At 42.8% G+C, this 22,776-nt stretch overlaps 1 protein-coding gene across 1 annotated transcript in view; it reads left to right on the forward strand.

The window, feature by feature from the left end:
• Positions 1 to 22,776, forward strand: part of SNTB1 (syntrophin beta 1) — a 222,600-nt gene that overhangs the window by 170,026 nt on the left and 29,798 nt on the right. Inside the window, exon 4 of the mRNA XM_029222482.1 lies at positions 12,326 to 12,465. Coding sequence (XP_029078315.1) covers positions 12,326 to 12,465 — 140 coding nt within the window. The remainder of the gene's footprint in view (positions 1 to 12,325; positions 12,466 to 22,776) is intronic.

The following is a 22,776-nucleotide window of genomic DNA, read 5'->3' on the forward strand; positions in this document are numbered from 1 at the left end:
TTAACTGGACATATTGTCACTCCTAATAATTTTGGTAATTCTAATTCTCTTAATAAAAAGAAGGAGAAAACAGATTTTGGGTGGGCAGCTAGCATTTATTCCCGTATTAAGTAAATACAAAAAAAATCGTGAAAATGGTACATTAATGACTAGAGTTTGGAAAAACTACTGTGCAGGAATCAAATGTCCATGGATATCACATTAGGAAGAAACGAAGAGGGACAATCCCTGAGCAGAGCCTTTTATATAGATTAGAGGTTTCCTTGGGCCAACACACCTTTACTCAGGTCAACTCATTTCAGCAACATTTATCATACTACTGTAGACACTGATGAAATGGTTAAAAAATAAAAGGCTAAGGGACTTCCCTGGTGGTCCAGTGGCTAAGACTCCACGCTCCCAGTGCAAGGGGCCCGGGTTCGATCCCTGGTCAGGGAACTAGATCTCGCATGCCACAACTAAAAGATCCCGAGTGCCACAACTAAGACCCAGCACAGCCAAATAAATAAATATTAAAAAAATAAAATTTAAAAAAAGAAGGCTGTGATCCAGTGTCAGAATGAGTTATGTGGGCCAGGGAATCCCAAAGCAAGCTGTGCATCAGAATCTCCAGACAAAGTTGCAAAAAATAGAGATGTGTAGTGTCAATCCCTAGATATTACGATTCAGTGGATTTGGGATTCTAGAATCTGTACTTTTAAGGAGTCCCCTCGTGATACTGAGGCAGAGAATCCAAGGGCACTGGTCTTCGGAAATCACGGGTAGAAAATGAGTGCTCTGTACATTATGATTGTGCACATGGTAATTGACACGTTGATGTTTTCTAACAACAGTGGACACAAAAATTCCCGAGCCTTTGCTGTAAATGCAGGTTCCTGGTGCCACCCCCAGTGCTTTTGAAGAACTGGATCTTAGAAGGGGCAGACATCTGAATTTGTAACTAGCAGCCCAGCTGATTCAAAAGCAGGTGATCTGCACAACAAATGTTGAGAAACACTGATTTTTGAGAACTTGATATTTTCCAGGCACTGTGCTATAAACCACGTATACACAGTATCTGACTCCATCCTTCAAATAATCATATGGGAGAGGGACTTTTATTACCCCCATTTTACAGATGCGGAAACTGAAGCATGGAGAAAACTGGGTCAAGATCATACTGTAAATAGCTGAGTTGACTTGCAGACTAGAACTGTCTGACAGCAAGATTTATGATCTTAATACTAGATTGCCTCCTTGCTTTCAGGAGGTCAGAGAAAAAAAAAAAAAAAGAATCTTCCCAGTTGAGGCAGGCTTTATGAAGGCATTTAAACAGAAGTAGGATAAGGGGACTTTGGAATTTGTTGCTTGGTCCTTGGACACATAAAGTTTGAGCTGTCTCTAAAATGAATCCTTTTTTGCTTTTGTTTGTTTAGTTATAAAACTCTGAGAGCTCCAACTGAAAGCAAGCGTGTTGATATTCTTTTCATACAGTAAATAGTGGAATGGTGTCTGACATAAGCTGTTGGACTAGGCCATGACTTTAGAAAATGCTGATGTGTTTTTGAGGCTGACACTCCCTACATTTTTTTGCCTTTGATAGTGTTTTTTAAAATTGAAATATAGTTGATGTACAATATAATCTTAATTTCAGGTTTATTACATAATGATTTCCATTTGCATATAGTATGAAATTATCACCACGATAAATCTAGTAACCATCAGTCACTATGCACAGTTATTACAATATTACTGACTGTCTTCCTTATGCTGTATGTTACATCCTCGAGACTTATTCCTTTGACGAACTGTTGGTTTTCTCCTTTAAAGGATAAATAAAGTAAGAAAACAGATAAGGAAGCCCGCAGATACAGTGAAAACAAAACAAAGGATGCTGAAGCATAGATTATTTTTTTAATAACTTGCTCTTTTAGATTTAGTGATAATGTCAGCTGTCTTTCAAAAGATAACTTTCTAAAAACTTATAAATTTCTGCTGCCTATTAGCAGCCCTTTAGAGGGCAAATTTCCTGGGCATTAGAGAAGTAAAGGCTGTAAGTCAAAGATAACTTGTTTACCAGACAGGGACTGTAATTGAAATAGCCCTTTGGAATTAATGAAAGTATGAAATAGCTTTTCCCCAGCAGACCGAGAGGAGTCTAATTTAATTATCTGTGAGTGTCACAGATTAGAAGCAGCCTTTCATTCACTTCTAGAAGCTGAGTATGGACAGCTCATACCTAGTGAAGGGAACAAGGAATTGGAGCCATGGGTATGTGAAGAATGCCCATGGGAGAGTACAGTGATCACAGGCCTCTGGGCTCCAATGGCAGTAATGGTTAGGTCCTATTTACAGTGTTTATCGGGGGCCTGAGACACCGAGGTATGACTTCAGTCCTTCGGCATTCAGCCAGAATCTACTGAACGCCCCCCTACATCCTAGGCATTATGTAGGCACCATGCATACCTAGATACAGTATGGAACCGTGAGTATTCTGTCCAACTGGTTTCCTTTTGGGGGACAGGGGGCAGAAGATTTCAAAACAAATGCCAAACTTCATATCACTTCATTCCATACGTTATTTTTCTAACTTGAACTAGTTGTCACCTGAGGTAGGCAGAGTAATGGTCTCCCAGAGGTGTCCACAGCCTAACCCTCAGAGTTTGTGGATATGCTGCCTTAGGTGGGAAAAGGAACTTTGCAAGTGTAATTGAGTTAAAGCTCTTGAGGTGGTCAGATTTTCCTGGATTATCCAGGCGGCCCCAATTTCATAACATGGGTTCTTACAAAGGGGGGCAGGAGGGTCAGAATCAAGACAAAGGATGTGGTGACAGAAACAGAAGGAGCAATGCCATGTGGGGTCATGAGCCTAGGGATGTAGGCAGCAGCATTTGGAAGGCAAGGAAATGGATTTTCCCTTCTAGCCTCTGGAAGGAAGCAGCCCCACCAACACCTTGATTTTAGAACTTCTGACCTCCAGAACTGTAGGATAATAAATACCACTATGTTTGCAGTAATTTCTTAGAGCAGCAATAGGAAACTAATACACAAACTTTTAAAAATAGGGAGAACTCACATAATAATACAGATTTAGGGCTTCTTTTGAAAAATCAGAGACTGGGCAATGCTGAGCCCACAGTCTTTCCTGGCAATGATAGGCTAAAGCTGAAAAGAAGCTACTTTATAACTGGGATGTGGTTAGCTTGTTTTTTTCTTGTATCTGGCCCTCTGTAGTCTCTGAATTTGTGACTGCTTGTCTAGAAGACTCTGTAGTTCATATAGCCTCCATAACATTGCTGAAAGCATGTGTTTTGAATCGACCGTTATTTTAAGCCATGAGCTGGAAGGGTCAGAAGCCACTTAACTTCCTAGTGGTTCCAATATCTAGAAAGGTTTGGTAGTTACAAGTATTCAAACACTATTTCATAGCCTACTGTAGTCATCTGTTATATGTCCCTAAACATATGATATGTGGATGATTTAAAACTACACAGCACGTTCAACTGGACCTCACCCTCTTAGGACTTGCAAACATTTGTACTGGGGTGAACACCACCCATGAGGAAATGTGTTAACCAAAATAACAAAAACATGCAAATTAAATTTATAGTGTAATGGAATGTTTCACCACCTTTAGAAAACAAACTGTGTTTCATTTACTAGCCCCTCAATTGTTCAATGAAGAGTAAACATAAGAGACTAATTTTCGTTATAAGTAGAAATATCCCTTTAGTGGAACAACCTATTATGGGTTATGAGACATTTACACCTCAGTCTTGAAATACTTTAATGAGATGTGAGACTGGGGGAGTCAAGAGCTTTGATGATTAAGAAGGGAAGTTAGGAGCTTGGATTAGACTGATGTCTGGCCTGAGTGAAGCCCCACGTGCCAGGAGGTGGGAAAGAGGGGCAAAGGGAAGGACCCATGGGAAACAGCCTGCTGCGCGGGTGCACAGAACAGGATCCCGGCTCTCCAGCCTGCAGGAAGCATCATGGCTGAGTTCCCAGCCATCTTCCCTCCTACCTTTTACCTCATTTTCCCACATCATCCCCCTTTTCTTATAGGAGACAGCTTTGTGATATGAAAGTATCACAGCTTTGAAGACAGGAACTAATGTAGCCTTGGCTGTACGTGACCTCTCTGAACCACAGTTTCGTCTATAAAATGGGGATAATAATAAATGCCTCATCGTGTTGGAAGGATTGAAAGAAGTGAAACGTATCACAGTGCTTGTCTTATTCCCTAGAGCTGCCATTAACAAACTGCCACAAACTGGGTGGGTTAAACAACAGAAATGTATTGCCTCACAGTTCCAGAAGCTAGAAACCCAAGATTCAGGCATTGGCAGGGTTGGTTCCTTCTGAGGGCTGTGAGGGAGAATCTGTTCCTTGTTTCTCTCCTAGCTTCTGCTGGGTTGCTGGCAACCTTAGGCATTTTGTGACTTCTAGATGCATCACCCTGATCTCTGCCTGCGTGTTCATGTGATGTGCTCCTTGTGTGTGTGTCTGTGTCCAAATGTCCCCTGGTATAAGCACACCAATCAGATTAGATTAGGGGCCCCTGTATTCTGGTATAACCTCATCTTAATTAATTACATCTGCAATGACCATATTTCGAAAAATGGTCACATATTGTAGTATTGGAGTTAAGACTTCGACATATGAATTTGGGGGAGGGGGCAACACAGTACAACCCATAACGGTGCTCATCATAGAGTAGGCTCTTAATACGTGTTTACTCTCTCAGCTGTGTCCTCCCTTGATAAAGAGAATTCTTCCTTGTCATGTAGATTTTTTAATTGTCAGATTTAAAAATGACTCAAAATCTAATAACCCTCACACATGTCAGAATGGCTATCATCAAAAAGCAACAAATAACAAGTGTTCATGAGGGTGTGGAGAAAAGGAAACCCTCCTGCACTGTTGGTGGGAATGTAAATTGGTGTAGCCGCTGTGGAAAACAGTATGGAGGTTCCTCAAAAAACTGAAAATAGGGCTTCCCTGGTGGCGCAGTGGTTGAGAGTCCGCCTGCCTGTGCAGGGGACGTGGGTTCGTGCCCCGGTCCGGGAGGATCCCACATGCTACAGAGCAGCTGGGCCTGTGAGCCATGGCCGCTGAGCCTGCGCGTCCGGAGCCTGTGCTCCGCAACGGGAGAGGCCACAATAGTGAGAGGCCCGCATACCGCAAAAACAAAAAAACCTGGCTGTGCACTTACCTCCGTCGATATGTGTGATCTGCCCTAAGGTTGGCTTCATTATGAAATACCGGGGACCAAGGCATTACTTTCAATAGAGCCACCAAGGCCTCTGTGAGAGTCCGTTAGCATCTGACCTTCTGCATACTCAGTAAATAAGATAACTTTCAAAAAAATCTACTCTGGGTCTGCAAGTGTTCAAAGGGAAAAAAAGACAAAACTGGAAAACTGACTGAAAATATAGTGGGTTCAGACCATTTTCTTATGATTAGTTTCTTGTCTTAACCTTGTGCCCCCAATTCAGAACGTGACCTGGTTTGGAAATAGGGTCTTTGCAGATGTAATTAGTTGAGTTCATATTGGAATACAGTAGGCTGTAAATCCAATGACGGGTGTACTTATAAGAAGGCCATAAGAAGACACACAGAAAGCAGTCCATGTGACAACGGAAGCAGAGATTGGACACATGCAGTACGAAGCCACAAAACACCAAGGAGTACTGGTAGCTACCACATGATTAGGAAGAGGCAGGGAAGAGTTCTTCCCTGGAGTCTCCAGAGGGAACGTCGTCCTGCCGACCCCTGAGGTGACTGATTTATCTATCACCCAAGCGCCAGAGTCTCGCCTCACTAACTTGTATGTGGACTCTGGTGAGCATTCCAACCATAAGCCCAGAATCTGGGGCTTTATTATATATGGCTTATAGGGGTCCAGACCCAGTTTCACAGTTTGGCAGAAGAGAGCAAGCTTGAACTTGAGAACTGCTGCTGTTGGTTGTTGGGAGAGTCGGCGTATAAAAATTATGTCCTCTTTAATTGCCCCACAGTCAGACTATATTTTTCATCCCATAGTTTTCACTCTGCTTTCTCCAGCACTTTTCGTCACTGTCTTGACATCTAGCAGACAAAAGGGATCACTCAGTCTGCTGCCCACTCTAAGCCACCCTTGAATTCACCGTGTAATCCAGGTGCCAAACAATTTGGGAATTGTGTGAGAGGCGAGAAATTAGTCCTGTGAAGCTGAGGCTCCCCCAGAACCCCGTCCTGAACCTTCTTTTTCTAGCCTTCTTCCCCTTTCTCCTTTGCTTTCTCTTTCTTTCCATTCTCCTCTGTGTCAAGCTGTGGACGACCCACCTGGCTCCTGAATGCTGGGTCTCCGCGTGGTTCAGGACCACTTGGAAGAGAGTTGCAGGTTGAGTGGGACTTGCTTAGCGCTTCCCTGTCCTCCCTTTGGCCGCATTTAAACTCCTTCCTCTTCTTTTGGTAAATTGGAGATGATCTTTATCTGCCTCTCCGCAAGTTGGTGCAGGGATTATCTAATGTTTGTAACGCATTTGGAAGTCGATAACTGCTAATTATTTTACTCTGATATCTTGTCCTTTGTTCTAAATACTTTGCAACCTGAGGTGAAAAGACATAAATTAAAAAGTGGTCGAGATAACCATGATCTCCAAAACAAAGGTTGTGATTGACCTTCTTCTTTTATGAACTGCTTTCACTCTACTGTTAGTCACTCCGCTTATGCTACACCTTCCTTCCTGAGCAGGATGGATGGAAGAAGAGTGCACTCGAGGTACGCAATGGAGAGAGTTAAGCTGCCAGTACCTGCCGTATGGGAAGAGCTTTATATACATTGTCTCATTCAACCCTCATATAATATGCATAGGAGGTCATTATTAGCATCTTACACATCAGTGAACAGGTGCTTATGGCAGTTCTGCTAAGAACTGGTAAAGCCAGATTTTGAAGATGTTGTATGGCTCCAAACACTTCTTCCTCACCTTGTGCTCAAGTAGAAGGAGAAAATAAGTATGTTATTTGTAATGAGGTGGATGGACCTAGAGTCTGTCATACAGAGTGAAGTAAGTCAGAAAGAGAAAAACAAATACCGTATGCTAACACATATATATGGAATCTAAAGAAAATGGTACTGATGAACCTAGGGGCAGGACAGGCATAAAGACACAGACGTAGAGAATGGACTTGAGGACACGGGGAGGGGGAAGGGTAAGCTGGGACGAAGTGAAAGAGTGGCATGGACGTATATACACTGCCAAACGTAAAATAGATAGCTAGTGGGAAGCATCGCATAGCACAGGGAGATCAGCTCGGTGCTTTATGACCACCTAGAGGGGTGGGATAGGGAGGGTGGGAGGGAGATCTCCGCAAGAGGGAGGGGATATAGGGATATATGTATACGTATAGCTGATCACTTGGTTACACAGCAGAAACTAACACACCACTGTAAAGCAATTATACTCCAATAAAGATGTTAAAAAAAGAAAATAAGTATGTTGGGAAGAGTGAGTTGGTATGAGGAGAGAAAAAGAGACCCACACATTGTTTTTTGCCCTGTGAGCAAAGTCCACTGAACACAGAAGAGGCATAAAGCAAGAGTCTAGAAACTAAAGCAGTCCCAGCCTATACAGCAGGGAATTTTAAACTAAAAAAAAAAAAAAAAAGATCTGATTTTGAATTTGGAGAGGCTGTTAGCAATAATTTAGTCTTACCCTATCCTTTGACAGATGAGGACATTAGAGCTCCAAAGGCAAATAATTCTTGCCCAAGGTCACTCAGATCTTTAATTTGATATTCTTAGTAGAAAGAGCTGTTTTTTAATTCCATAGACCTCTTTACTTATTGTTTGTTTTTATCTATTTTAAATTTTATTTATTTATTTATTTATTGAGATATAACTGACATATAGCACTGTATAAGTTTAAGGTATGTGGCATAATGATTTGACTTACCATACATCATGGACTGATTATCACAATAAGTTTAGTGAACATCCACCATCTCATAAAGATACAAAATAAAAGAAAAAATATATGTATTTTCCTTGTGATGAGAAGATTTGCTCTCTTAACAGCTTTCATATATAGCACACAGCAGTGTTAATTGTATTAATCCTATTGTACATCATTAGTACTTATTTATTTTATAACTGCAAGTCTGTACCTTTTGACCATCTTCCTCCAATTCCCCCTCCCCCATCCCCACCTCTGAACCGCAAATCTGATCTCTTTTTCTATGAGTTTGTTTGTTTGAAGTAGAATTGACCTACAACACTGTATTAGTTCCAGGTGCACAACACAGTGATTCGATATTCCTACACATTGCAAAATGACCACATGAGAAAAGCTAACATGTTTAAGACTTGCCTGTTTACTGTACTCAAGACATTTCTAAGTTCTTTATGTGTATTTATTCATTTAACCTTTACAACTTTAAGAGGCAACAGCATCATTCTTTTCTTTGCAAGTACCTACAGAAAGGGCACGGAAAAGGTTTTGGGTTTTTTTTTTTTTTTGTATTTTTCATTATCTTATAACTTTCATTTTTTTTTAACGTCTTTATTGGCGTATAATTGCTTTACAATGGTATGTTAGTTTCTGCTTTGGTAAAACCATCTCTTTGAAAGTAATCTGCAGATTCCAGGTATTTTAGAGGAAACGAGTTCAGCAGTTTTCAAACTGTATTTCAATGTTTGTTAGGAACCCCGCTCAGAGATGTGAGTTGTTGGAGGATAAAGCCATAAAGTCTGGGACCCCAGCCCGGCTGCAACCCTATACAAACTCTCTTTCAGTTGTTTCACATTTTGTTTTATGACTAGATGACTGTTGAGACCTGCCTCATATTGAGGATTCAATGACTACTTCCCTCAATTCTTTTTTAAACTGAGATAAAATTGACATAGAACATTGTGTAAGTTTAAGGTATACAACGTGTTGATTTCATACATTTATATCTACTTCCCTCAGTTTTCAACCTTGACTTCTTACCACTCTTAGATTCTGCTTGTCTTTTCATAAACCTTTTCTCTCATGCTCTGCAGAGGTGACTGTGCGATATCCCCCTATGGGATTTAGCTCACTTCAGTTGCACATCAGAATAATTTCAAAACTGAATGTCTGTTTCCCTGCTTTTTCGCTTCACCTTCTTCATTAGAAACATGATCAGTTCTTGAGTCTCTGACCAATGCAGCATCTGATGGCGGGAAGCTGGAGTGGAGATGAAAGTTGTCACATCCGTTTCAGGAGTCACGTTTCAATAAAATGCAGACACATCCCCAGAACTGTTGCATAGACACTGGAGAATCTTTGGGTGCCAGGAAATTTGGACTTGTAACAGAAGTTGTCACCGAACTACAACCTAAATATTCAAGCCTGAAGAAAAGTGTCCTTGAAAGGCTTTACAATGTGGAGCTCACGTGGCCCAAAGTATAGTTTTAAAAACCTGTTCTTCAACATGAATATTTTCTCCTTGGAAAGTCGGTGGTCCTCATGAGCAGACTTCTACCTTTGAGCATCCACATAGTATCAAAACGAACATTCTGTACACAAGGATGGTGGGGATTGCCCACTCTGAGTCTTCTCTCAGCAGAATTAACTTATCAACACAGAAGTCTTTAATAAGCCACAAAATGTTTTAGGGCTTTGGGATTATTCATACCTATATATGCCAGTTAACATGTGGGTGAGTTTATGATTCCACCATTAGAAAGGTCTGCACTTTACTGATGGTATTTACTGTTGACATTTATTTTACAAACTTAATATTGTTTTTGAAGAATGATGCTTAGTTGTGTTCACATTTAAGTGACTGGTTCCGGTCAAAGTTAATGGATCAGATGTGACTAGGTAAGTAAGACAGGCGCTTTGGGAGGACTGTTTGTAGCTTCTCCAGTCCTATTTAATGAGCTGGAAAAGTAATTTACTAGGTTTAATGTAGAGGCTGGAAAAAATTTATTCTAACCCCCCCAAACACTTTATGCCTTGAGACCATAGCTTATTCACCTTGTAGGGTCTGGTACATTGCCTTCTCTAACAATTCATTTTGATCTCTTGAAGGTACTGTTGGAAAAAGCAATAAGCTAAAGCTCAATTTTTTTGTATGCATAAAATGCATAAAGGGGGAAATAAGCCAGGCAGTCATTCACATTCTAGTATAAATAGCTCTACAGAGGATTTCTTCATTCTAAAAAGTAAATGTTTATTTGGAATTGTTGGAAGGTGGGCATTCAAAAGTAAAGGTGATCATTGTGTAATGAATTCTTCCTGGGAGGAGAATGAGTTGAAATTGTCAGCACCAAAGATAATCGTGTCTTGCCTTATAGTTTTTCCCAGGGAAAGCAGGTAGTTATATTGTTGCTGTTTCCAAAGAATACCTTTTTTTGATAAGTTTAAAAATTGGTGAGCCTGCCACAATTTTCCCACCCTGAGTTTCACCATCTGCCAGGTACCAGGCTCAGCACATAACATGCACTGTCTCATTTAATCTCCTCTCCAGCATTATGAGGTCCATGCTACTAAACGGGCTCTAAATGATGTTAAATCTGCATTTTAGACATTTTAACTCAATCTTCACAACAACCCTCTGATATAGGTACTGTTATTTCCCCATTTTACAGATATAAAAACTGAGATACAAAGAGAGTAATTGACTTGCCCAAGATCCCACGGTCTTGTGGGGATGTTGTAGCAAATTGTGGAGCTATGATTTATGTTCAGGCATTCTAGCTCCAGAATATACTGTTGTATATGTTATCAGTGAGGAAACAGAAGGACAGAGAATAACAACTTGCTCCAAGTTATACAGGTCAGGCAGCCTATAAGCTACATAAACCTACAAAAGCTCAACCCTCATATCATCCTGCACACCTTCTCTTTGATCAGTCATTTGTAAAGCCACACACACTTGCTTCCACCTCAATACAGATCTCACTGTGGTGCTTAGAAAAGATAATGATAAGCATAGAAAGGGAAGAAATTGCTTTATCATTTGTTTAGCTTACCGTTTATTTATTTAGTTTACTGTTTCTTTTATTTCTGAATAAATTGGAGATGGTGGTTCATTATGAGAGAGTTGAATCATCACCGGATTAACTGCCAGTGTCGAAGACAATCTTAACCTCGTCTACAGCAGTGTTTGTTATCTTTCATGACAATAAGAATCACCTGAAGATCTGGTAAAATGCAGATTCTGATTCAATAGGTCTGGGATGGACCTGAGATTCTGCATTTCTAGCAAGCTTCCAGGTGATGCTGATGCTACTGGAACATGATCTGTGCTTGGAGTACCAAGGCTAGAGCACTGAGCTTTTCCAAACTGATCAGAAAGATTTATCCCAGGGCCCAGAGTTCAAGTGGGAAGGAGGGCATTTTCATAGGTGGAAGAACACTTAGGGAGTCTGGTCAAATCAACACTGGGCAGAGGAGGGATGGCTCATGAGATAAGGTCTGAGCTACACAGACTCTCAGGATTGAAAGGAACTTTAAAGGTCATCTGGTCCAAACATCCAGCTGATGTTTGAATCCTCTTGTATCCCTGCCAGGTCATCTCAGCCCTTGAGTTAAAGAAGTATTCTCCATGAAAGGAAATAAACATTCAATTGAACGAAAGAATTTTAAGATGGTGCCTGAATCACAGAAACAATCTTAGAGTGAAAGACTGGGGGAAAAGCTGTGACGTCTCATGCCTGTGCAGACAGACATTTGCCTCCATGGTATATTTTTGGAGCCTTTGGATATTTATTCAAAAGCTTTCAGACCTTACCATTTCATAATAAAAACAATGCACTCTACCAGAGAACCAGCTGGGAGTGCTTATTCCCCTATGCATTTGCGTCCCACTATGAAATAGAGATTTCAGTGCTGACTGGCAGGTGAGAAACAGTGACAGATGTTTGGCTGCTGGGCTACTTCTTGGCTGCATTGACTGTATATACCAGGGCCTTTGAGAAAACATATTTTCAAGGATCAAGAATCATGCAACCGGGGCTCCCCTGGTGGCGCAGTGGTTGGGAGTCCGCCTGCCGATGCAGGAGGCACGGGTTCGTGCCCCGGTCCGGGAAGATCCCCTATGCCGCGGAGTGGCTGGGCCCGTGAGCCATGGCCGCTGAACCTGCGCGTCCGGAGCCTGTGCTCCGCAGCGGGAGAGGCCGCAACAGAGGCCTGCGAACCACACATACACACACACACAAAAAAAAAGAATCATGCAACCATGAAATAATTTCTGCTCATTTTGATTTTTACAACCTGAACCAAAAGGCACTTGTATTGTTGAGTCTTCTGATTGGGGGGATGCCAACTTCTTTTCAGTTACTCTTTTCTCAGGCTGTTGCTTGATGGGTCTCTGCTTTCTGTTTCAGGTGCCCGGGGACAGCGAGAAACAGTGGAAGCCAGCCCTGGTTGTGCTGACTGAGAAGGACCTTCTAATTTATGACAACATGCCACGGAGGAAGGAAGCCTGGTTCAGCCCAGTTCACACGTACCCTCTTCTTGCCACCAGGTAGCCATGGTTTTGTGTCCGGGTATGATGTGTGGTCTGTTTGAAACTATTTAATCAATTACAATTATTTCAGCATATTATGATATTACTGCTTCCTCTTGCAATAAGAGCTGGGAGTTCCTCCAGAATATAGCCACACGTTTTTAGCCTTTTATTGATAGATTATTATTTATGACCAAACACAGGGCAACACAAAGCCAGAGAACAAATTCTGCTTCTCCATCAGGAAGGAACAGTGCCATCTGTGATATGGTCCCAGCCTAGTCACCTTCCTGGGTCTCCATCCCATTCCCTCTGAGATGAACTATACCAGTGTGTTTACAGTCTTGACATTCAGGTAGAATTAAGAAAGGGACTTCACTTGGTGGCACAAAAAATGTCATGTGGGAATGTCCCATTGTGCTTTTTAAAGCTCACCCAGCGGGAGACCCCATAACAAGTTCTTCTGCAGTTGTGTGATGCTTCCCGTGGAAGTGGGGCTGCCACGGTCCGTTTCTTAGCACCTTCAATGCACACTTATTGTTCATGTGACATTATCCTAATACATCATATGCTTCCCCCCTTCTTTAAAGCCCTATATCCTGAGCATGAAAGCACATCAAACCAGAGTCTTGCCTTCACGCCTGGCTTCTGCTGCGAGCTCTTTCTGTATGTGCCTTATGATAATGGGTGCAGTTTTCACTACTCCTGTTACCTCTGTTTCTCTACCTAGTAGCTATGCGTGTTAACATAATGTTTGTGGCCCCCACTGGCATAGTGCCTGGTAATTTGGGGCCCTTAAATGTCTGTTGAATGAATTATTGAACAATGTGGGGCAAACTCTGGAAGGAGTTTGGTCCACTGGATGCAGCATAGTGGACTGAGGTTTGGGGGCATCTGTTCTGAGCAAGAGGTAGAATCAAGATGGGTTCTCCGTTCTGAAGGGATTGAGATGCCTAACAGGTTATAGTCAAGGCTCAGGTGCAGGGAAGAAGATGAGACTCAGTAGCAGAGCAAAAGTACCACAAACTCAAAATGGCAATAGTGAATAGAGCTGAAACTCCCTAAAATCCCTCCTACTTCCACTCATGGTTGGTTATGGAGAACAGCAGAAGTAACCTGAAAATGCCAATTATTGGCCCCAGAGGTGAATACAGGAAGCCTTCCGGGGCTAGGAACCAGGCCTAGATCACTTAGATATTAATCAAATAAATAAAATGAAATAAAACAGTAATTTAATTTGAGTCTCCTAATTGAGCCTCAGAAATTTCGGCAGGCTAGCTATTCAAGTACTACTGATGTTTATAATAAAACCTCAACGATCAGAATCCAAGCATCCTGAAATGTTCTTGCGAAGATTCAGGCTATGTCTTGGGGTTCATTCAAATTCAGCGCAATCCCCATCGCTTTCTTTTTTTTTTTTTTCCGGTACATGGGCCTCTCACTGCTGTGGCCTCTCCCGTTGCGGAGCACAGGCTCCGGACGCGCAGGCCCAGCAGCCATGGCTCACGGGCCCAGCCGCTCCACGGCATGTGGGATCTTCCCGGAACGGGGCACGAACCTGTGTCCCCTGCATCAGCAGGCTGACTCTCAACCACTGCGCCACCAGGGAGGCCCCCAGTCCCCTGCAGTTAATATCCATTTTCCTCATCCATGGGCACTGATGTTCAGATTCTGAGACATTTCTGTAATTGAAACCAAAGAAAGATTAGACCACAATCATGGTCTTCCAGTTACTGAGATCTCAGATAAACTGGACTCATGCCTCTTGGAACGGTTTTCAGGAAAAAAACGTTTAAAGAAGGTAATGTTTCTGGGTAATCCTCAGGCAACTTGAGAATAAAACTTAGCCTAACATGTAGCTTTTGCCTCACCGTTTCTCAGCATTCTGACCTAGTGGAGGCTACTGTTTCATTCCTGCGTGCATGCACTTATTCATTCAGGATTTTAAATATTTAGTTCCTCAATCACACTGGCCACATTTCTAGGACTCAGCTGTTGGGGCTAATGGCTACCATTTTGGACAGCACAGATCTACAACATTTCCATCATCACAGGGAGCTCTGTTGCACAGCACTGCCCTAGAGCATACATGACTTCCTCAGAATTTGTCCCAATTCGGGCAAGTGACTGGACTTGCCCATTCCACAGCAGTCAGTCAAAGCTCAGGCTGCCTGATGGGATTTCATCCTACAGGATTTTCAGGCTGTCGGCGCAAGCAGGGCACCTGTGGCTGAGGGCACTCATTGAAGAAAATCATAGATATGAACCCATAAAAAAGCAAAGCCCCCAGAAGGAGAGATGGGTGCACAGACACAGTAAAGGGTATCTGAGTAGGTTTGGGTGGGGCGCCTGTCATAGGCTCATGAGCCATAGGGATGTCAGGTCTGGATTATGAGCAAAACACATGAATAGCCTAAAACCATAAGCCTGCATCCAGTATGGAAATAGGAAATGGAAACCCCATTCAGTGCAAACTGCTCATTTAGAACAGAAGATGCAACATTTTAAAAAATCAATGTCTGCCACCTAAATATAAAGGAGATGTAGCGGGGATACTTGACTTCTCATCTCGCTACCCCTCTCCCAAATTACTGACCTCTGCACTGCAAAATAATTCATTATGATGTGCGTATATTAGCCATAGGAGCAATGATAAAATTAGCCCCATAATCATGACCCTGATCTTAAGCTGGAAGCCTGTGAGGCAGAGGTGAGATGTTAAGGCAGCGCTGGCAGTCCATTCTTACTTCAGCCCCTTGAGCTAGTAGGTAAGGAGCTGTCTGTCCTTGAGCAGCAGGCTGGAGATGCAGGAGCTGAACTTCCCATCCTAGTTTTGCTCCCGCGAAAACAGTCTTACCCCGCCTGATCACTTCACCTCCCTCTTCTGAGTCCTCATCTGTTAATGCACTAGGCAGAATGCTGCCCTCTGCCAAACCCAGGGAGAGATGCGCTTTGGGGAAATGGGTTTTTCACTGACCTTTTGGCTTGTTCATCAGCTACCGTGGTTTGCACACACTGGTCATGGTCAGCTCCCCTCCTCGACCCTGTGGATGTGTCTAGAAAAAGACTTGGCAAACAAAGAGCGAGGAAAACGACCCCTCCCTTCCCCTGTGTAATCACGCGGGGGAGATGTAGCCCCAGGCTGTGAAGCAGCGTTCATCTCAGCTGAGGACTGAAACTCTTGTGTCCTTGCAGGTAAAGCTGGTTCTCTGAGGTGGGAGGCTGGGCTGAGGATGGTTTAGAGAAACCACCGTTAGAAGCGGTAGAAGTCCAAGGAAACTCTGGATCATTGCATTACAGAAGCTACCCCAGTACTTCCAGTGGCTTCTTCCCCGACCGCATACTGAAGTTCATCAGGTGACTCACTTACTTTCCATGTGTTCCAGGCAGTCACGTGTGGCACTGTGCCCTTGATACATGAGCATTTGGGCACATAGCCTGTCTAGTAGCGTTATTTGTCTTCGAGGGCATTTCTCTAAGGAAGGGGAGTCACGTCTTTTTAATATTTCTTTTGAAAACCTTTTATTGAGGTAAAATTTATAAACAGTACTGTACATGAATCTTCAATGTATGGTTCAATTAATTTTTATTTGTGGATACAGAGCCACGTCTTCTAAAATTTTATTATAGGTTAGGGTGTCTACTAATTAATCATCCTGGGTAACGTTATCACAAAGGCCATGGTAGTACCATTTGCAAATAGCTAGACCCAGCTGGTAATAAGCCAGTGGCTGACCTTTGTGGAGGGAGCCTAGATCAACGCCAAGGGCTTTACATGGATTCTATCTGAGTTTGCAAAACTTACCCAATTTAAGATTCACCTGGCTGTTTATTAAGGATTCTAGTCCCAAGGCCCTGCCTTGGAGATTCTGGCTGAGCAGGCCAGGGTTAGGAGTCAGGAGTCTGTTTTGTTGTTGTTGTTGTTTAAGACAGCAGCTCCTTTTTTAAAAAAGTTATTTATTTTATTTTTGGCAGCGTTGGGTCTTCATTGTTGCTTGCAGGCTTTCTCTAGTTGTGGCGAGCAGGGGCTACTCTTCATTGCAGTGCACGGGCTTCTCATTGCAGTGGCTTCTCTTGTTGCGGAGCACGGGCTTCAGCAGTTGTGGCGCTCGGGCCCTAGAGCATAGGCTCAGTAGTTGTGGCACACGGGCTTAGTTGTTCCACGGCATGTGGGACCTTCCTGGACCAGGGCTCGAACCCATGTCTCCTGCATTGGCAGGGGGACCTCCCTGGACCAGGGCTCGAACCCATGTCTCCTGCATTGGCAGGCGGATTCTTAACCACTGCGCCACCAGGGAAGCCCAGGAGTCTGTGTTTTTAACAAGCATCAAGCACATGTAGTCCTCAGGGATACCACATTTAACCCTCACAACCCTACAAGGTTTAAGTTTTATTCCGATTTCACAAAGAAGTAAGCTGAGGAACTAAGAGGCTAAGTAACTTACCCACAGTCATACAGCTGGTGAGAATCAGACCTGAGATTCTGCTTCTGAACCCACCTTCTTTACCACCATTCTCTGCAGCGTCCCAGGAGCATGTTTCTTATTCCCTGAAGTTTTGGTGGCTCTCTGAATCTGCTCAAAGCTTTCCTTAGCTCTCCTAACAACTTAATCATGAATAGATGGCCACTCAGATCCCCCAACAGAGTGAGGACGGAGCTGGGGATGCTCTCAGAGACCTGGAGTTTCTACCCAGGACTTAGACCAAGGGTTCTCAAAGTAGGGTCCCAGACTGCAAATTCTCCATCCCACTTCAGACCAATTAAATCAGAAACTTCTGAAGTGGAGCCCAGCCCATCTGTGAGTAAACAAGCCCTCCAGGTGTTTCTGATGCAGGCTAATAAGAACCACTGGTTTAGAAGATTCCTGGAAGGCTCTGCTGCCTTCCTGGTAGGAAGGAAATGCCATAGCAAGGACTGGGTTCTTTCTCCTCTGCGGTTCTTCGGAAGCACTGTTTTGCCTCAAGCTGTGATGACCAATGATGAATTAGTTCAAAGGGTGTCCTGGATCCAGGTGCTCACAGCTCCTAGAATGTACAGTATGGCTGCCCTGCTTTTTCATCTTATAGGCATTTTCCATGGGTCCTTTGCCCTCTACCTCAGCTTCCTTTGAATTACTGTGCAGTGCCCCACTGCATGGATCCTCCAGTGCACAGGATGTCACTGCACAGTGATGACTTAAGTACAGCCTTATTTAGCATGATGCCTGGCACACAGCAGGACGGGGCAGCTGTCAGTCCTCTTCTCTTTGCTTAGCGGTGCTGGGAAGCATTGTTCGGAATGTTAGAGACAGTCTTGCATGAGAGAAGCTGGCTGGGAGTGTCACCAGTAGGAAACAGGTTTCTTCTACGATTGAATTATCCCTCAGACAGTACAACATGGCTCCAAATCCCAGCTACTTACCAGCTTTGGAAACTTGGGCAAATCATACCATCTCTTTTTGCCTCATATCCCATATTTGTAATATGTGGATAATATTTGTACCTGCCTGACAAGGTTGTTATAAGGATTACATTAGGGGCTTCCCTGGGGGCGCCGTGGTTAAGAATCTGCCTGCCCATGCAGGGAACACGGGTTCGAGCCCTAGTCTGGGAAGAGCCCACATGCCGTGGAGCAACTAAGCCCATGCGCCACAACCACTGAGCCTGCGCTCTAGAGCCCGTGAGCCACAACTAAGGAGCCAGCGTGCCACAACTGAAGCCCACGTGCCTAGAGCCTGTGCTCCGCAACAAGAGAAGCCACCGCAATGAGAAGCCCGCACACCACAACGAAGAGTAGCCCCCTCTCGCTGCAACTAGGGAAAGCCTGCGTGCAGCAATGAAGACCCAATGCAGCCAAAAATAAATTAATTAAAAAAAAGAGGATCACATTAGACAGTGTAACGTGCATATGATGATGGTAAATGCTAAATAAATTTAGTTATTTTTACTCTTATCTCCTTAAAAAAATAAAAGAACAACAACTTTATTTAATGGTAGAGAGGAAAGATCACAGTATTGGATTTGACAGACTTGGGTTCACACTCCAGTTTTGCCCAGTTAAGCCCAAGTTTACAGGCTGTATGATCTTGAGCAAATCACTTCTCCTCTCTGAGCCTCATTTTCCTTGTCTGAAAATATTTTCCTTGTCTGAAAAATGTCTACTGCAGAGTGATTATGAAAGTTAAAATATGATGACTGTATTAGCTTGTGCTGCCACAACAAAATACCATAGACTGGGTGGCTTAAGCAACAGATAATTATTTTCTTACAATTCTGGTGGCTGGAAGTCTAAGATCAGGGTCCAAGCATGGTTGGTTTCTGGTGAGAGCTCTCTTCTTGATTTGGTAGATGGCTGCCACCTTGCTACATGCTCACATGACTTCTTTGCATGCATGAGGAGAGAGAGAAAAAACTTGAGCTCTCCAGGGCCTCTTCTTACAAGGACACTAATCCCATCAGAGCATGGCCCCATCATTAAGATCTCATTTAACCTTAATGACCTTGGTTCTATCTCTAAATACAGTCACATTGAAGATTAGGGCTTCATCGCATGAATTGATAGGGTAGGGGTGGAGCAGAATTCAATCCATTGCACTGACTTAACTACAGCCTTATTTAGCACGATGCCTGGCACATAGCAGGACTGGGCAGCTGTCAGGCCTCTTCCCTTCATCTTAGCAGTTCTGGAAAGCATTGTTCAGGAGGTCAGAGATAGTCTTTTCTTTTGCACAGAAAGAACTGGCTGGGACTGTAGCCAGTAGGAAACAGTTTTCTTCTAAAATCAAGTTATCCCTCAGCTCAGACAGTTCATAGTTGATTTGCTGATTTGTTTTGAGGTTTTTTGGGGGGGGCCCAGGCACATCTAATTTATATTTTTCTGGAAGATGAAAATTTGATTGTATTTCAAGGCAGAGGCCCTAGAAATGCTCACAATATGTTCTTGGTGTCAGCCTCCATGCAGAGAAGTTACAGGCAGTCACTTTTTCCACTGACAAAATTCCATGGTGCCTCTGTACATTGATGGCGGAGTTCATAGCAGTGTGCTCAGGAAGTTTGCAAACATGTTGTAATTTTAGTTGTTCTCATCCTTCAGCTTTTTATGCATCCCTGGGAAAACATTTTTTGCTTAGCTAAAAGCTTATTTGATGTTGCTGAACATTAAAAAAAAAGAAAGGTATTCTTGCCCATAAGGAGTAAGTGTGTTGGTTTTTTGTCACTGTCGTCACAAATGGCAAGTGAGATAGATAGGTCTACAGAGAGCGAGGAGTAAGGTTGCAATATTTCTGGAATTCTAGAAGAAGTTTAACCCAGAAATTCTGCCCACCCAGTCCCAGTGGTTGGTGAAAAATTCAGAAGCACAGAGCTTGTAAAAAGAATGACGCTGCTCTGAGCCCAGTTCCCTGACCTGTGGGTTTGAAGTAGCTCAAAAAAAGGAACAGATGGATATGCACTCCTCTCCTTTGATATCACTTGGTAACCAGAGACATGGAACATTTGGGGGAATCTTTGGTGCCTCAGGAACTAACCTGTTTCTAAGCGCTAAAAGTAGCTGCTGCGTCAGGCCAGCCTCAGACATTTTAAGAATGCTTTCCACTGGAAAAGCCTGGCCAATTGCATTTGTCAAACATTACATTATAATCAGCCCATGGTTTTCACGCTAAGCCTAGGAGCCGCCCTCACTCTTACAGAATGTGGGCATATTCCACGGGCATTCCCTAGGGTAGCATGAAAGGATCTACATGCCCAAGAATCTGCACTCCGTCAAACTGAAAAGTGGGGGGTTTGCCTACACACCCATCCATTCCATTTGTTCCCATATACCTAGTACACATATTAACTGTCAGCCTCCTGCCCTCCTTCTTACCAATCCAGGAGTTCTTCAGAGGTGGTGAGTGGGAGATGAGCAGAGTGAGGAGATTCATGGACTTTGGAATCAGACAAACCAGGAGTCAAATTCTGAGACCTCTACTTGCAAAGTGATTGGGGCAAAATATCAATCTCTCTGAAAACAAGTCCGCTCATCTATATGAAGGAGGTTATGGTACCTTCTGCTTCACATAGTTATTAATAGGACCGACTGAGACAGTGTATGTAAACGGTTAGCAGATTACTGAGATATAATAAGTGACTGATAAATGCTAGCAACTGTTATTATTGGGGAAAATATTAATAATTGGCATTAATGTATGAATGACTGAGAAGTAATTGGACCTATTTGATCCTACCTGTGATACTGTATTTATCAGGGACTTGTAGTGTCTTAAACCAAAGTCGTTGTGATGTAAGGATTGGGTTAATTAACAGTTGTGGGTTTGTTTATAGGGAGAGGGAAGTGTGAGATGGAAATAGGGAACCTGGAACCCCTTACCTCACATCACAAAGTTAGTTCTGAATGCTGCCTGTAACAGCACTGCAGGTAGGTGGCTTAACTGATGGCTTCATCCTTGGAGAAGGAATTTCAGTTCAATTTAAGAAACTTTTAACAGGCTCCTGTTAGGCGCCAACATGGTACTAGAGGCTGATAGTAGGGGAATTAAAAAAAAATGCGAGAGATAAAAGCCAAATGTTGTAAGAGCTAATCGTTCAGTTTATGCACTCATGGCTTTATTTTCTCAGTAAACCAGGGCTGATTTTAATTGTCATTACCTTACATGGAGAAGTTCTTGAAGGTCTTTTAATAATATGTACTCTATACCCATTGTGATATACGTTGAAGTAATTAAAGCATAGATGGGATAGAAGAATATGTAAAGATAATCAGACAATTCAAAGAATATATCTAAAAATTAGAGTTCTAAAATTGCTAAATAATTAAAAGGCTATTAACTTGAAAGGAAAAACTTACCAAGACATTGGATGGTCATGATGTGACAGCATCCATCAGACTGTGAGTCTTGTTTATCCCTGGAGAAGGAAAGTACATGGATGAGTTAAGCCCATGGATGACCTGAAGTCTTCATTATACTCTCTCACTTTAATTTCCCTCCCACCTAAAGTTGACCAGGTGGAGTTTGGCCCCTTTTCCTGGTATGATGGAAAGAGTCTTGTGGACCTGGGCTCAAATGCTGGACACTCAATATGTGGTGCTGGGCAGCTACTTTACCACAGAGAACCATGGATTCCTTGTTTGGAAAATGGAGCTCATAATACACTGTCAAGAGTCACTGTGGAGGATAGACGAGATAGTTTATCAGTGCAACTTTTCACATCTACTTTCCTCCCTCTTTATAACTGCCGGAAGCTGGCTCTGAATGATTGTGAGGCCATGGGGAATGTGTGGAGGATGATCACGTGTCTCTGGAAATGCACCTGGGTAATACCATTAACTAGTCAAAACTGGGCTCCAATCTGTTTTGCTGCTCATTCTCCAATGTTCAGTGGGTCTTTGCTTACACTCAGTATCCCTCAATGATATCAACTTTCTGAGAGATGGGACCTTGCCTAAGTCTTTTACCACCATATTCAGATGAAAGAAGTTTAGAAGGTAGAAATGAAGTAAGTATTCAGTTATTCTTGGCCGAGGGACAGCACGCTTGTTCTTGGGCAGCCCTTCCTGTCTGATAGTTTGGGGTTTATTAGAGATTATTTCCCCTCACTTCTTTCCTGAAGAGTCTGTTGACTGCTGAGCCCCATTAGGGGTGACCAGTTGATGAAAGTATTCAAAAGGAGCACCAGAACCACTGAAGGGATCTAACCGGCTGCTTTTCCTTCCTCCCTCCCTCCTTCCCTTCCTTCCTTCCTTCCATCCTCCCTTTCTTTCTCTCCCTCTCTTTCTTTCTTCTTCCTTCCTTCCTTTCTTTCTTTTCTTTACTTATTTTTGTGTGTCTTGCATTGTGCTATGCAGGGAGATGCTAATTACAGCAATTAAGTAAAATGAGGATGTAATGTTGCTTAGCAACCCAGTTACCTAATCTGTAATTTTACTAATTTGGCTGAATCTGTGTGCTGCAACTGTTTTTGTTTTAATTAAGGATATTAATAATAATGTTTTTTTATGGAACATTTTATGTGAACACCTATCCAGAATTAAATTAGTGCATAAGCATCCCTTGTGAGATAGATGTTTTTGTTTCTGTTTATCTCAAAACCAGTCAGACAAAAGGGGCATATCTGAGGATCAAGAAACAATATGCAGCCTTATGTCATACCTCAGTTATTGATAGAGAAACAGGTGGCCTGGCCTCCCACAGTAATGAGTATTTCTACTGCCTTGTTCCCCCAAATCTTGGACAAAGAATTTGACTTGAAAGTGGGCTTATCACACAGCCCTTCTGAGCCTCATGGAATCCACCACTTTGGGAATTGGAAGTAATTTTAAAATGTTTCGCCCTTTCTTTTTATCTTATAGAA

This window comes from Monodon monoceros, unplaced genomic scaffold, assembly GCF_005190385.1.
Source record: "Monodon monoceros isolate NGI ecotype Baffin Bay Population unplaced genomic scaffold, NGI_Narwhal_1 Super_Scaffold_14, whole genome shotgun sequence".
NCBI lineage: Eukaryota > Metazoa > Chordata > Mammalia > Artiodactyla > Monodontidae > Monodon > Monodon monoceros.